General features: G+C 52.8%; 1 protein-coding gene across 2 annotated transcripts in view; it reads left to right on the forward strand.

Moving 5' to 3' along the window:
• Window positions 1-9,477, forward strand: part of RUNX3 (RUNX family transcription factor 3) — a 42,242-nt gene extending 32,765 nt beyond the window's left edge. For both annotated transcript variants that reach the window (XM_085518074.1, XM_015883733.3), the window contains one exon: window positions 6,228-9,477. In XM_085518074.1, the coding sequence (XP_085374200.1) occupies window positions 6,228-6,751 (524 nt within the window). In that variant the 3' untranslated portion in view covers window positions 6,752-9,477. The remainder of the gene's footprint in view (window positions 1-6,227) is intronic.
• Window positions 9,478-12,824: the final 3,347 nt, after the last annotated feature.

The raw sequence follows: 12,824 nt of genomic DNA on the forward strand, positions 1-12,824 counted from the left end.
TGGGCCCCGAGGGCTGTGCCAGCAATGCAGTGCCCTCTGCCCAGGGTCAGTTTGTTGCAGAGGCTCCAGCCTTGCTTTGCCCCTTGCAGCTGAGCAGGGAACCATTCTGTTCTGCTGGAACAGACGTCTGCAGCCCCAAACGTGCCGGGTTTGTTGGCCACATCCACTGTGCTGGGAGAGAAAATGAGAAACCCAGTGGGCTGGGCAGAGCCATTGGCCTCCACTGAGGGTTTGGCCCAATTTTCTCCCAGCGAGGTCTGGAAAATCCAAGGTTTTGAAATCCTGGCTCTCCCATCTCTGCAGCGAGGCACCACGCTGTCATTAGGATGGCCTGAAATGGTTCCTGATTATGGGGCACACGATGCCAGAGCCTTGCGTGCTGGCTTCATTGCGACTGTTGTCTTCAAGCTTTAAATAAAATAAGAAGGAAAAAAATCAAGTAGCTCTCAAAAGCGAAGCAAGATGTTAAAGGAACTTGCTGCTGGCTGCCTCTTGGGCCCTTTGCTCTGGGGAAGTGGGCTGCTGACAGGCACATCCTTTGGGAGCACCCAGACAGCCCTGCAGCCTCACTGCCCTGCCTGTGCTCCGGCAGCTCCATCTGAACTGCTTTATTCCCATTGCAACAGAGCAGGACCGCCCAGGCGGCCGTCTCCTGCATGCTGGCCTCGTGGTGGAAACATCTCCAATTGCTCAGGAGGAGCTGTGTGCATCATCCAGCAGCACGGAGAGGCCTTGAGTGCATGGGGACAATTGCAAAGTGATTTTAAATACGGTCTCTGCAGTAATAGAGTGAGCTGCTGTGAATGATGCACTGAACATCTTCATGTTGCTGCAGCAAAACCGAGATCCCTTGAGCTCACAGCACCGTAAACGTCTGCTGGATGCTTTAGTCTGCTGGTGAACAGCCTCAGCTCTCATCTGGTCGCTGCCCAGTCAAACCAGTTGGGTTTGTGATCCGTTTCTCAACAACCCATTTCTCAAATGGGGTGTTTTGAACACAGGCTGCTCAGCAGCAAAGCGCTTCATACGCAGCCAAAGTAAAATCTCTCTTTCTCTCCCTTTCTTTCTTTTTAAATATACATTTTAAAGTATTAGATTACTTTTAAGCAGCTTCTTGGCATAGCCAGCGAGTGCCCCATTGTTTCCGAAATGCAACGTGGCTGCTCTGAGGTTAAGTCCTGAATTATGGGCCCAGCAAATACACTGAATTGCTGCTTCCTAATCCCTGTCCAGATCGACTTATGGTTTCTTTAAAATATCCGTTTCTTAATGGATCAAAACATTCTACCGTGGGCAGAGGCTAAATTGTTTCCAAAGGAAGCCAGGCAAGCATTAGTGGGAAGAAAACATATTGTGGGATTCGGCTTCAGCCTCGGAGGAAGGAACACATCGAGGATGGTTTCCGGGCTCTGAATGTGCACCCATCTCTATGCAGCTCCCCATGGCACTGCTGCTGTGTGATGGGTGCTGGGGGTGATGGTGGGAGAGGGCATCCCACGTGTTGTGGGTGCAGGCAGAGCTGTGGTCTGACTGCAGGCGGGGTTGTAAATCCTGCTGCTTCCTTTAGCGTCGTCAGGGCTCGTTTGAATGTTGCTGTTGGGTTGTTTTGATTTTTAATACTCTTTGGATGCAGGTAAAGAGCAGAGCACATGGAGGCTGCTGGGGGGGCTGCAGTGTAGGCAGTGCTCCTGCTCAGCCCACCCACCCGTGGCAATTAGCACTGTTAGCTCGTTAGTTCAGGGCGGTGTGGGGATGGTGAGGGAAGGGGGGCTGGGGGGGGGTATTGAGGACAGGCAGCAGGCTTGTTTAGTCTAGCAGAGGGCAGGCTGGGAGCAGAGCGGGTTGCTCTGTAAATACATCCAGGGCATAAACAGCGAGGATGGGGAGAGCTGATGTAAGAGGTGGTGGCACAGAACAGGGGGGAACTCAGCCGGCTGGAAGGGGGGGGAGAGGAGGGCAGGGTGAGGGCAACGAGGGGTGGGCCAAACACCCCATGGACCTCGAAGAGATGTGGGGTGGGGGGAGCTGGGGGCTGCCCCCACTGTGGGGGTGTAGAGGGGGGGCAGAAAGCAGAGCTGGACTGCAGGGTGCTGGGCTTGCAGATAGAAAAGCAAGAAGCAAAGGTGATGGGTGCTCTCGAGGTGGTGCCTGGCCATAAGCGCCGTGCTCTGCTGTGTTTGGGTTTTTCTTTTCAGGCTCAGCAGAGGAAGTATTTGCACCGGGTTTGTGCACTGCTACTATCAGATACAGAACAATTGCTCCATGGGTGTGTAACAACGGATGCTGTTCACACCCTCATTTTTTTTTATATATATATATGTATTTTTTTCTCAACACCTCCCCCTCCCCCCCAAAATAAAACCCGCTCTATTTTCTGCAGGGTGAGAGGAAGAGGCCGTTTTCTTTTTTAGTTGGCTCTGACTGGGAAACAAATGAACTTGTTCACATGTGTGACAGAGCCGTGGGAGCGTGGCTGTGTGTGTGGGTGGCAGGAGAGCAATGCTTGTCTAGAGATGAGCTGGATCCGGGGGGCTCAGTGCACCCCATACCCCTTCCCCTGTAGCCCCATCGTTGGCCACTGCCCCTTTGTGCTTGGATGGAGCCCTGGGAGCAGAGGAAGGAGGCAGAGAGAGGTCAGAAAGATGCCAAAAAAACCATCCAAGCAACGTGGAAATGATGGGAGGAAAAAGAGAGCAGGAGGTGTAGATGGAAAGAGGATTTCTGTCCCTGCTCCGTCTCGCGCACGAGTGCGTATTATATACATGAGCATAAAATATCATTAGTGTTTACATTGTCGTCAATCATCATGGCATAAGGCAGGAAAGGAGCTTGCTTTCCCTCGGGCTAAATTTTTCAGGACAATTTTGCAAGGCACGTATGTGCATATAAATAAAGCAGTGATATTTGGCCGGGCTGCAGATATTTATATGTTCTGTACACACAGAAAGTTCCACGTTATCAAGTTCCCTTTAGATTCCCTTTATTCTCTCTGCCTACCACACGCTATGTGGATTAGTGGCTGTTGCATGGTATACCTTCAAGCTCCCTTTTATTGCTGACTTATGGGATAAACCATTGCACCTTCACATCTCCAAAGTGGGGACCAGAGGGTGGTCCCTGGGGGGATATGGAGTCACTCAGGTTCCATGCATCACATTGCTTTGGCTCCATGAGGGCTGCAAGCACCCACCAGCCCTGACCTGCTTCAGTCCACATCTCCTTGGAGGTGAAAACAGAGCTGCTGTGACACCTGAGAGTGGTTGTGATATCAGCAAAGGGGCTGAGGGTCTGTTACTATCAGGCTCTATGAGTTGGGGGGGGGATGTGGGGGTCCTCTCAAAGTGCAGATTGCAGCTGCATGATTACATAGCAGGGTGTGCCTTGGCCTCGTGGTCCCCTGGGCAGCACGGCCCTAACGAGGAGACAGTGGCATTACTAATCAGGGCTTTGACCTTTACATGGCTTTTATTTAATACACATTCCTCACTTCCCCAAACTCCCATCCAAAACATTGACATTTCCGCTGATAGATTGGGTCAGATTTTGGAGTAGTTGGGGGGGCTCAATTCCTTCTTACAATGGTTAAATTCTTACAGCTAAATGGGCTTATTCAGTTAGTGCAGCAGCTGGTGCGATTTCGAGAAGAAAATAAACATTTCCTTCAAATATTTTGATTGGCAACTGGACAACTGAAATACTCAAAGCTCGGATTGCCAGGGCCCAAAAAAGCAAATGGGGGTTGGATGGCGAGCGAGCAGAGCACACTGCGTGCACCCTGCGAGCCTGTGCTGGAATGGGGACAACCCTGGGGATGGGGACAACCCGACGTGACTTTTGTCTGTTACACCAAAGTGGCTGAGGGTGCAATTCCCCCCAGGGTTTGCTTAGCGTGTAGCTGGAGGGCTGCTTTGTTGCTGAGTGAGGTGGATGTGATGGGTTTTACGGCCAATCTCCACATGGGGTTGTCCCTAAGCCCTCCCCCCCAAGAGCCCATCTTCGGACGCAGGGAATGGGGGAGGCTGTGGGATCTAAGCGCAGCCCCGACGTATGGAGCGATCCGGAGCTTCTCTCCGCCCGGCGGCCGCCCGGCTCCCTCTAGCGGCTCCTCCGGCTCGGATCGCGGCCCCGTGCCCTCTGCCGGTAGCCGGACCGACTCACGACCCCGGGCGGCGGGGCTGCTGTGCGGTGCGAGACCGACGGAGGGCAGCGGAGATGGGGAGCGCGACCGTCTGCCGCTGTTCGAGCGCCTCGGGACAGCTCTCGTGGGGTTGGGGTAGACTCAGAGCGGTGGGGATAGCAGAGAGATGGAGTGTTTGTAATAGGGGAGACTTCAGCCCAGCGGTGAGGATGAGAGCTCAGCTGTAATTAGTGCTTTCACACTCTCGTGTCTGAATTAGCAGCAAGTACCAATTGCCAAGTGTTACAAATTCCAGCCAAGAAAACGGAGCTTTTAAAGGACCCTTTGAGTGTCGTGGAGCAGAAGGGAAATGTGCCCCAAGCACTCGTGTTTTATTTCCATTTCCATTTTCTGGAGTATCATTTACGTGTGTTTGGGAGCCAACAGGCACGGTCTGATTGCTGGGGGCCATCATTGGCTCTGGGGCAGCAGCTGAGCATCACTCTGCTTTTAGGGGCTTTGGAGCCCGTGTGCTTTGCAGCAGTGCAGCTTTGCAGTGGGACAGAGCATCCTGCAGGCAGGCCAGGGTGTGAAACCAGCTCGGTTTGTTCAGTTGTGAGTGCTTTTCCAGCCAGCCCCAAGCACGCAGCCCTCACTGCAGTGCTCAGAGGGGCGGCAGGGCGTTGCAGTTTGTGACAGCTTTGAGCTGCTCCTCTCTTATCTCACACCAAAGCCACAGCCACGTTCCCCACGCAGGCACTCCTCTGCCTTTCTCCTGCTTGGAGCCTGCGTGGGAAGCGGGCACCGCCTGCTCCTCTGAGGGCTGCAGGACTCACCCAGACCAGGAGGGGTGCAAGGTCCAATCCCTCCCCATCTGCAGCCCCATCATGAGCTGCAGCCTCTGCTCAGCTAGAAGGAAGCAGCTCAGGTGTTTTGTTTTGTTATTTTCTTGGGGAAACACTGCAGGGATTTCCCCATAGTTTGGACGAGCGTGTTTTGTCCTGCAGAGCATGGGGAGGATGTGAGCCTGGAGAGAAAGACTCTACGGCCAAAGGACATTCTGCTCCCAAAGCAGCGAGGTGCAGCTCCCTGCCTTTAGCGAGGGAAAGCTGCCTCCAGACAGCCCACAGCTCTGAGCTTGGTGTGTCAGTTGCATGCTCTGTGCTGGAACTCAATGATAGCCGTGCCCTCCTGCACAGCCGGTGCCAGAGCTGAGCTGAGGGGAGCAGGATTTCAGCAGGAGAGCAAAACTTTCTGACTTGGGAGCCCCCAGCACAGAGGACTGTGGAAGGAAATGGTCTCAGGGCAGCAGGGGTGGGTAAGAAACCTCTCAGGATCCTCCAGGAGCTGCTGGTGTTGGCTCCCCTTCCCTCTGGGCTTCCTGCAAAGGAAGGACCTGACAGCACCGGGCTGTACCCCGCTGTGCATCCGTACCCCCTGAGAAGGGAGCCGGGCAGCATCCCCCACGCTGACCCAGGGCTCCCTTCCCCCAGTAAAGCCTGAATTTCTCACTCTCTTTCTCCTCTTGCATGGAGAAAAATACACAGAGCGAAGCAAGCGAGGGGATGTTGTGGCTCCTAGCTTGGGAGTTTTCAGCCGTGTGTTTATCAGCTCCATCCCCTGATGGTATCAGCACGAACAGGCCACCCACAAGAAGGCTCAGCAGCCCAGTCTGGGCTCCAGCTTTTCCTCCCTGGCTCTATGTGTGTACATAGCGTTGGCTATCTCGGGAGCGGTTGTCTGGGGCTGCATCCATCTATTTACTACACAGCTGATGTCATGGCTAAACATTTTCTTTTTCTTTCTTTGTTTATGAGGTGGGTTTTGTTGTTGTTGGTTTTATTTTAATCTACCAGAGACAAATAGACCCCTGGAGGAGCCAGCTTAAGTCGTGTCCCTTCTTGGATGGGAAACAATAAATTTCAGGACAGGAAATGGGAACGACTCAAACGAGATGGGTTGGGGATTTTTGTCTTTAAGTCTCCCAGCTCTCCTCCCCAGCAGACCCTAGAGATGTTCTTTCCCTCTGGCTTTAATTCCTCATGCAGAGCATGGCTGCACACTGCCAGCACAACGCTCTGACCGCCCGCTCTCTCCCTGCACCCCACAGGAACATCAGAGCTCAGCCCCTTTTCGGACCCACGGCAGTTCGACCGCTCCTTCCCCACGCTGCCAACCCTCACTGAGACCAGGTTCTCGGACCCACGGATGCATTACCCCGGTGCCATGTCAGCTGCCTTCCCCTACACCGCAACCCCCTCAGCCACAGGCATTGGGGGCATCAGCATGACCAGCATGCCCACCACCACGCGCTTCCATCACACCTACCTGCCACCCCCCTACCCCGGCTCCACGCAGAACCAGAGTGGACCCTTCCAGACCAACCCATCTCCTTATCATTTGTATTACGGGACGTCATCGGGCTCCTATCAGTTCTCCATGGTGGCGGGGGGTGAACGCTCTCCCACCCGGATGCTCTCTTCGTGTACGAGCAGCTCGGCGGGGAACAACTTAATGAACCCCAACCTGGGCAATCAGAACGACGGGGTGGATGCGGACGGGAGCCACAGTAACTCACCAACAACCATGTCGACTACTGGGAGGATGGATGAGTCAGTCTGGAGACCCTACTAGGAGGAGGGCAGCTGGGCACCGAGAGCTTTAACCGGATCGGCCGCCGTGACGTTACTCCTTTTGCATCAGAATGATGCCGAGGGAAAAGGTAAACCAAAGTCTCCCAAATCAAAAGCAAAGCAGGAGGAATCCTCTACACACAACCACGGGCAAACATCAAGCAAAGCTGGGCCGGGACCTACGTTACATTTCAAGATGAACGTCCACGAGGCTTGAATTTGTCGCTTGATGTGGTTCCTTTCATATGGTTTTAATATGTGGATTGTACATAGGGAAAAAAAAAAGATGAGTGGATTCAGATGTTTGTTTACTGCCCGACACTTCTCGGTCATCTCACTTGCACCCTCATCCCCACACAGAGCATTCAGGAGTCAGGGAAAGCTCGCCCTTCTGCCAAGCGCTCCAGAGACAAGAGCAGGAGATGATCCGAGCCATCTCTCTGCCAAAGCACAAAGACTGAACTGAAAAAAAAAGGATAAAAAAGAAAAAGGAAAGAAACCTTTGTCTCCTCTCATTCCCTCCCAGCAGTTCAGGGCTCCTGCCCAGCAAAGAGCTGCGGGGCCGCGCTCTGGTTTACAGCACAAGTTTTGGGGCTGTGTGTTCCTCGTGGGTCGGCATCAGCCACGCAAACAGGAGCTGTGATGGGATGGTGGCTGTTCCTTGCTGGCAGCAAAGGTTGCATTGTTCATTTCTGTGCATTGCTGTCATTTTTTAGGCAGCGGCGTGGCTGATCCCGCTCCCGGCAGGCCCTCCCTTCTCCTCTATGTTTACATATGAGATGTACTTTTTACATGATGCGTTGTGTTTTGTTTGCTCTCTCTTTGCCTGACCTCACCGTTCGGTTCTTTGCTCCTCTTAGCAGATCTCAGCGATGATGATGGTGGTGTGTGAAGTGAAGGAGGTGTTGGGGGGCAACCCAAGATGGGTCAGATGCACTTCCCAGCTCGTGAGCTGCTGTGGGGCTGGCAACATTTGGCACCGCATTACTGTGGGTCTCTGGGTCTTCCTTCGATCCTCTCTGGGTGCCAACACACACAGCTGGTGGCAGAGTCCTCCTCCTGCTGTGATTCTTTCCTGTGTTTTCACCCTGAGTGGATCAATACACCGTGATTTGTTTTATTAAGTAACAGCTGACACTCATCAGTGCGAGCTGAAAGCGCCAACTGAGACCTGGAGAAAGGAGCGCCTTCTATTCAGCCCCTTTGATGGTGGGAAGGTTGTGAAGCAATGCCAGCTGTCATTCCATATCCCCTCCTTTCCCCCGGCTGTCCTGGAGTGCTGGTGTCAGCTCAGCAGCTGAAGGACCAGCACTCAGAATCATTGTGGAACCAGTGGGGGATCTATCAGAGCCCCAGTGCACACCATGGTTCCATCCATTCCCACCAGTGCTGGGCTGGTGGTGGCTGGACATGATGACCTGAGAGGTCTATTCCAGTCTAATTCCACGGCCCACATTGTGCCTCTGTGCACAAGCATAAGAAAACATAAACCCAACATCCCATCCTTCCCTGCTGAATTTATGCCCCCTTATGGCCCCAACACCTCTTGCCAAATCTCAGTTGGAAGCTCATCAGCAATCAGTTCTAATTGCACTACCATGTCAAGACGGGAGCAAGGCGTCCCCATCTAAGCTGCGATGACCACTCAGTGAGTTAAACGTGCAACAAGAGAAACAACTCTTCAATAAGACTCATCCCCCCAAAAAAAATTCTCTTCCCCAGCAAAACTGCAATGTTCACGTCCTTAAGCAGCAGCGGGCACTGTTGGGTGCTCCCAGCTGGAGAAACTGGACTGGAGCAGCCTGTGTTTGGATGCATTTATGTTGGTCATCCGATCGCACCACTGGTTGAAAGCACAAGCAGAAAAGGCATTTGTAGGACTAGCTTAATTTAAGACTGTTCGTAGTGGATTACAAAGAATGGCAACGACGTTGTTTTTATGACATATTGTCATGTGAAGGCGTAAATATACGCACCTCGGCGGTATGCAGATGGTCACGAGACAGGCCAATGGTTTTCTTTTTGCTTTGCACTATAATTTGCTTTTTATTATTATTTTGTTTTTTCTTAAAGAAAATGCACAATCGCTTGTACAGTATCAACCCCTTTTTGTCCGGCTCTAAGAATATTTAACTATAAGATCTAATTTTTGATCGTATTTGTTATAATAATATAATTCTTAAATGTGTTGAAGGATCCGATTGCTTCTAATACTTGTAAGTGCAGGGTAAAACGACGACAAAGAGAGAAGGAGATGAGAACAGAGACTGCTGTAGATAAAGAAGGCCAAAGCTGTTGTGTTCTTGTTTTTAATGGTGTCTTACAACGGACATTAAAAAAATAAAAGGAATGCTAGAGATACCAAATAATGTGGTTGTTGTGTAACGTACCGGCCCTACTTGAAGGCAATGCCCTCTATTTAATATGTAGCCCATCTTTTTAACCTGTAGCACTTGTCACTGGGGTGGGGGGAGGTGGGTGGGGGGTCAGGGTGGGGAGGGGCTGCTCCTGGTGAAGTCATTGGGGACGTCGCTGCTGCGTTGGCTTCCAGGAGATGGCCGGGTTCCTCCTTGCCATTGGTACGAAGCCATAGCAAAGTGGTCAGTTCTGCTTTTCCATTATTGGTGTCGATGTTCTTATCCATTGTACATGATTATATTGTCAGGCCTCCGTGTAATCGTTTTAATGGTTTTCCATGTGGAATAATAAACGTACGGTTACAAGTTCCTGGTGCCTCCCGTCTGCTCACTCCTCACCCACAGCGCTGTGTTCTTCCACAGCTGAGCCCAGCTCCTCTTTTGTTGTCTCCCACCTTAGCAAATAATCATTTCACTTCCCCAAAGCTTTTATGTGATGCAGGGCAGGTGGGACAGAGCCTGCCTTGGTGCCATGCCACAGGGCCACATCTTTCCATCATTGTTAATGAGCCTTGTGCAGGGCAGCAGCCAGCACCCCACAGGCAAAGTCCCTTTTGAAGCAGTGGGGCCAGATGAGAGGAGCCTTAGGACCCCTGACCCCCATTGAGAGCCATCACCCACCACCCATCACCCACCACCACCCATTGACCCCACTGACTTCCCACAACCCATCATCCACCTCTAATCTCCCACTGTCCACTGCCTGTTGCTCATCACCCATTGTGTGCTGCACTACAAATAGGGCTGCAGCACAGATCCCACTGCATGGCCATGCCAGGCTGACTGCTCCCCCCAACACCTGCAATTCAGCATCTTTCCCAGTGCCAAACTTAACCCCACGTCCCTGGATCCCCATCACCTCCCAGTCCCCAAACCTAATTCCATATCCCTGGATCCCCATCACCCCCCCAGCTCCCTCCTGCCCCACAGGGCCACATCACTGGGGCTTGAGTCTCATTGCCACCCCTAGACCTTGGGCAGCAGCTGCATAGGGGACATTAACTGCAACCTTGAGCTTCCCCTGAAGCACAGAGCACTCTGCTTTGCACGAGGGCTGCAATTTAATCACAGACACTGTTTTTTTATTGAAGTGATGCAAATAAAGCCAACTGCATAACTGTTCATCCCCTGACAGCAGGCGGGACACGGGGAAAGTGTTTTCTCTTGGGCTGGGCTGGGAGATCAGAAAGCTCTACATTAAAATACAGTCTCATTCTGCTCCCTCTGCTCAGCTCTACAATGCGATGCACTGCCAGGATGCTGACACCTCCATTGCCATCAATGGGAGCAGCCTGGTTGTGAAGGGACTGGGCAGGGCAGGATGGGGAGCTGGGTCCAGGGGGAACATTCTCACCAGCACTGCCCGGTAGAGTATTTCCTTTCCATCAGAGCGACTTGCAAAGCCCCCCCAGCTCCCTGGAAGCACATCTATGTAATTCTTTAAGATGGGTTTGGCACAGGGAGGGGTCCCGGGGGCCGCTGCCCGTCACCATTGGTGGGTTTTGCTGTTTCTGGAGGTCGGCAGAGCTGGGAACACCCAGGTTTGTTCGCTGCCTGCAGCGAAATCGATACCGTGATTTCATTTCTCAGTCGTAAATGAAATGAGCTGTAAAGCCAAGGTGGGTGTTTGAGCCCGAGTGAAAGAATGAATTGTTCTAATGGGGGGACGTTAACGAGGGGATTAAACACGCTGCAAAACCCGGGGGGGTCCGTGGTGTTGTAGGGCCCCCTGGCCACGCACCCCCACCCTCCCTCAGCACTGAGAGCACCCCGACAGACCCCCAACCCATGGGCTGCCTTATCTATTAGCCCCAGAACAAAAAGCACAGTGAGAGCCCTATCGGGATGCAAGGAATGGCAGCCAAGTTCCCCCCCATCCGCCCCTTCGGTTCCGTTGTGTTCCCCTGGAAATCCCCGCAAAGCCAAACACAGGGGCACCAAAAGTTTGGTTTTCATTAAAGCTCGAATGTGAGCAGTTCTGTGGCCTTCAATGGGGCTTTGATTCCTACAGAGGATGGAATGTTTTCGGAACGGTTCTAAAAAATGCTCCCCACCTTCTCCGTCCTCTATCTGCAGAGAGCTGTGGGTTTCCTTCCCCCTACCACCACCACCACCCTCGAGACCCTCTGCATGGAAACCCCATTGGAGCTCATGGCTCGGGGCGGCTCTGTGCTTTCTATTGCAGGACAGGAAAAGAACTCTCATCGACCTGCATTGTGCACAGGGGGACCTTACAGCCATTCTGTACCTGGGGGTCCACGTTTCCATCTGCTCTCAGCATCGCCCATCCCTACCTGCTCAGTGCTGGAGAGCAGCACCCAGTGCTGGTCTGACTGGTTGTGCTGGTGCTCACCTCCACTGCTTCCCTCCCCTCCAATCCTCTCCTCCTTCCTGTCCCTGCTCACTTCCAAAGGCAGACGAAGACTCACGAGGGCAGCTCTAAGAGCCTCCTTACCCAGTGATGGGAGAGACATCGGCGACTGCAGCTCTGCAGGTGGACTTTGCTTTAGATTTTGACTCACAGTACAGGCTTGGCAAATTCTGACCCCTTAAACACAGTGTTTGCTGCATTCCTGGTTGCTGTCTGAGGGCTGGGAGAATGCACGGGTGCACTGAAGGGCTTTAACCCTTTACACACCATCCTCCAGTTCAGGAATGGAGATTATGGGATCATTTATGGGATGCCTGGCTTGGACTTCTCCCTGGCACAGCAGTGGGCAGCAAGCACCGCTCCTGGCAGTCCCATAGCATGGGTGTATGGCACAGCCCCAATGGCACAGTCCCATAGCGCAGCCCTATAGCACAACCCCAATGGCACAGTCCCATAGCACACCCCTATGGCACAGCCCCAATGGCACAGTCCCATAGCACAGCCCCATGGCACAGCCCCAGTGGCACAATCCCAGTGGCACAGCCCTATGGCACAGCCCCAATGGCATAGTCCCATCGCACAGTCCCATAGCACAGCCCTATAGCACAGCCCCATGGCACAGTCCCATAGCACAACCCTATGGCACAATCCCAATGGCATAGTCCCATAGCACAGCCCCATGGCACAGTCCCATAGCACAGCCCTATGGCACAGCCCCATGGCACCACGGCACCATTCCATCTCATCTGCTAATTGCTGAATGCCCAGAGCAGCTCAGCCCACGTGTAGTAGTAACTCATTTTGTTCTGCCACATCAAGATACCACGGATCTGAATCAGCTGTTTTTACAGCTTTTGTAATTGCCAACAAAAGTATTAATAGTTTCAGCTCTGCAGATGAAAAGTGAGGACTGGAAGGAAATGCAGAGCAGTCCCCAGGTGGAGGCTGTGGGCCATGCTGGGGGCTGTGAGTCCAGGTCAGTTGGAGCACAGAATGAACATCAACAGCATCACTGACAGCTTTGCATCCCATCTACTGGCCAGAGCCCAGAGCTCTTCCCCTCCTTCCAGGTCTCTCCTTCCCCATGTGTGGGGAAGCTCTGCCCTTTTGCTAAGGGAGAGCAGTGGGTGCCCAGTCCCATCCTGATGGGTAAAATCAAGGGGGAAATAAACATCTACTTAAAAAGGAGAAGAAAATAAGGGGGCCCCAATGTTTTTTGGTCTGGGATTTTGGAGTGGGTGCAAATCTGAGCCGGCGTTGTCCCTATAACAGAAACAAACCTTGGG

This window comes from Coturnix japonica, chromosome 17 (assembly GCF_054131305.1).
Source record: "Coturnix japonica strain WE chromosome 17, WE-NBRP24, whole genome shotgun sequence".
In the NCBI taxonomy this organism is placed as follows: Eukaryota; Metazoa; Chordata; class Aves; order Galliformes; family Phasianidae; genus Coturnix; species Coturnix japonica.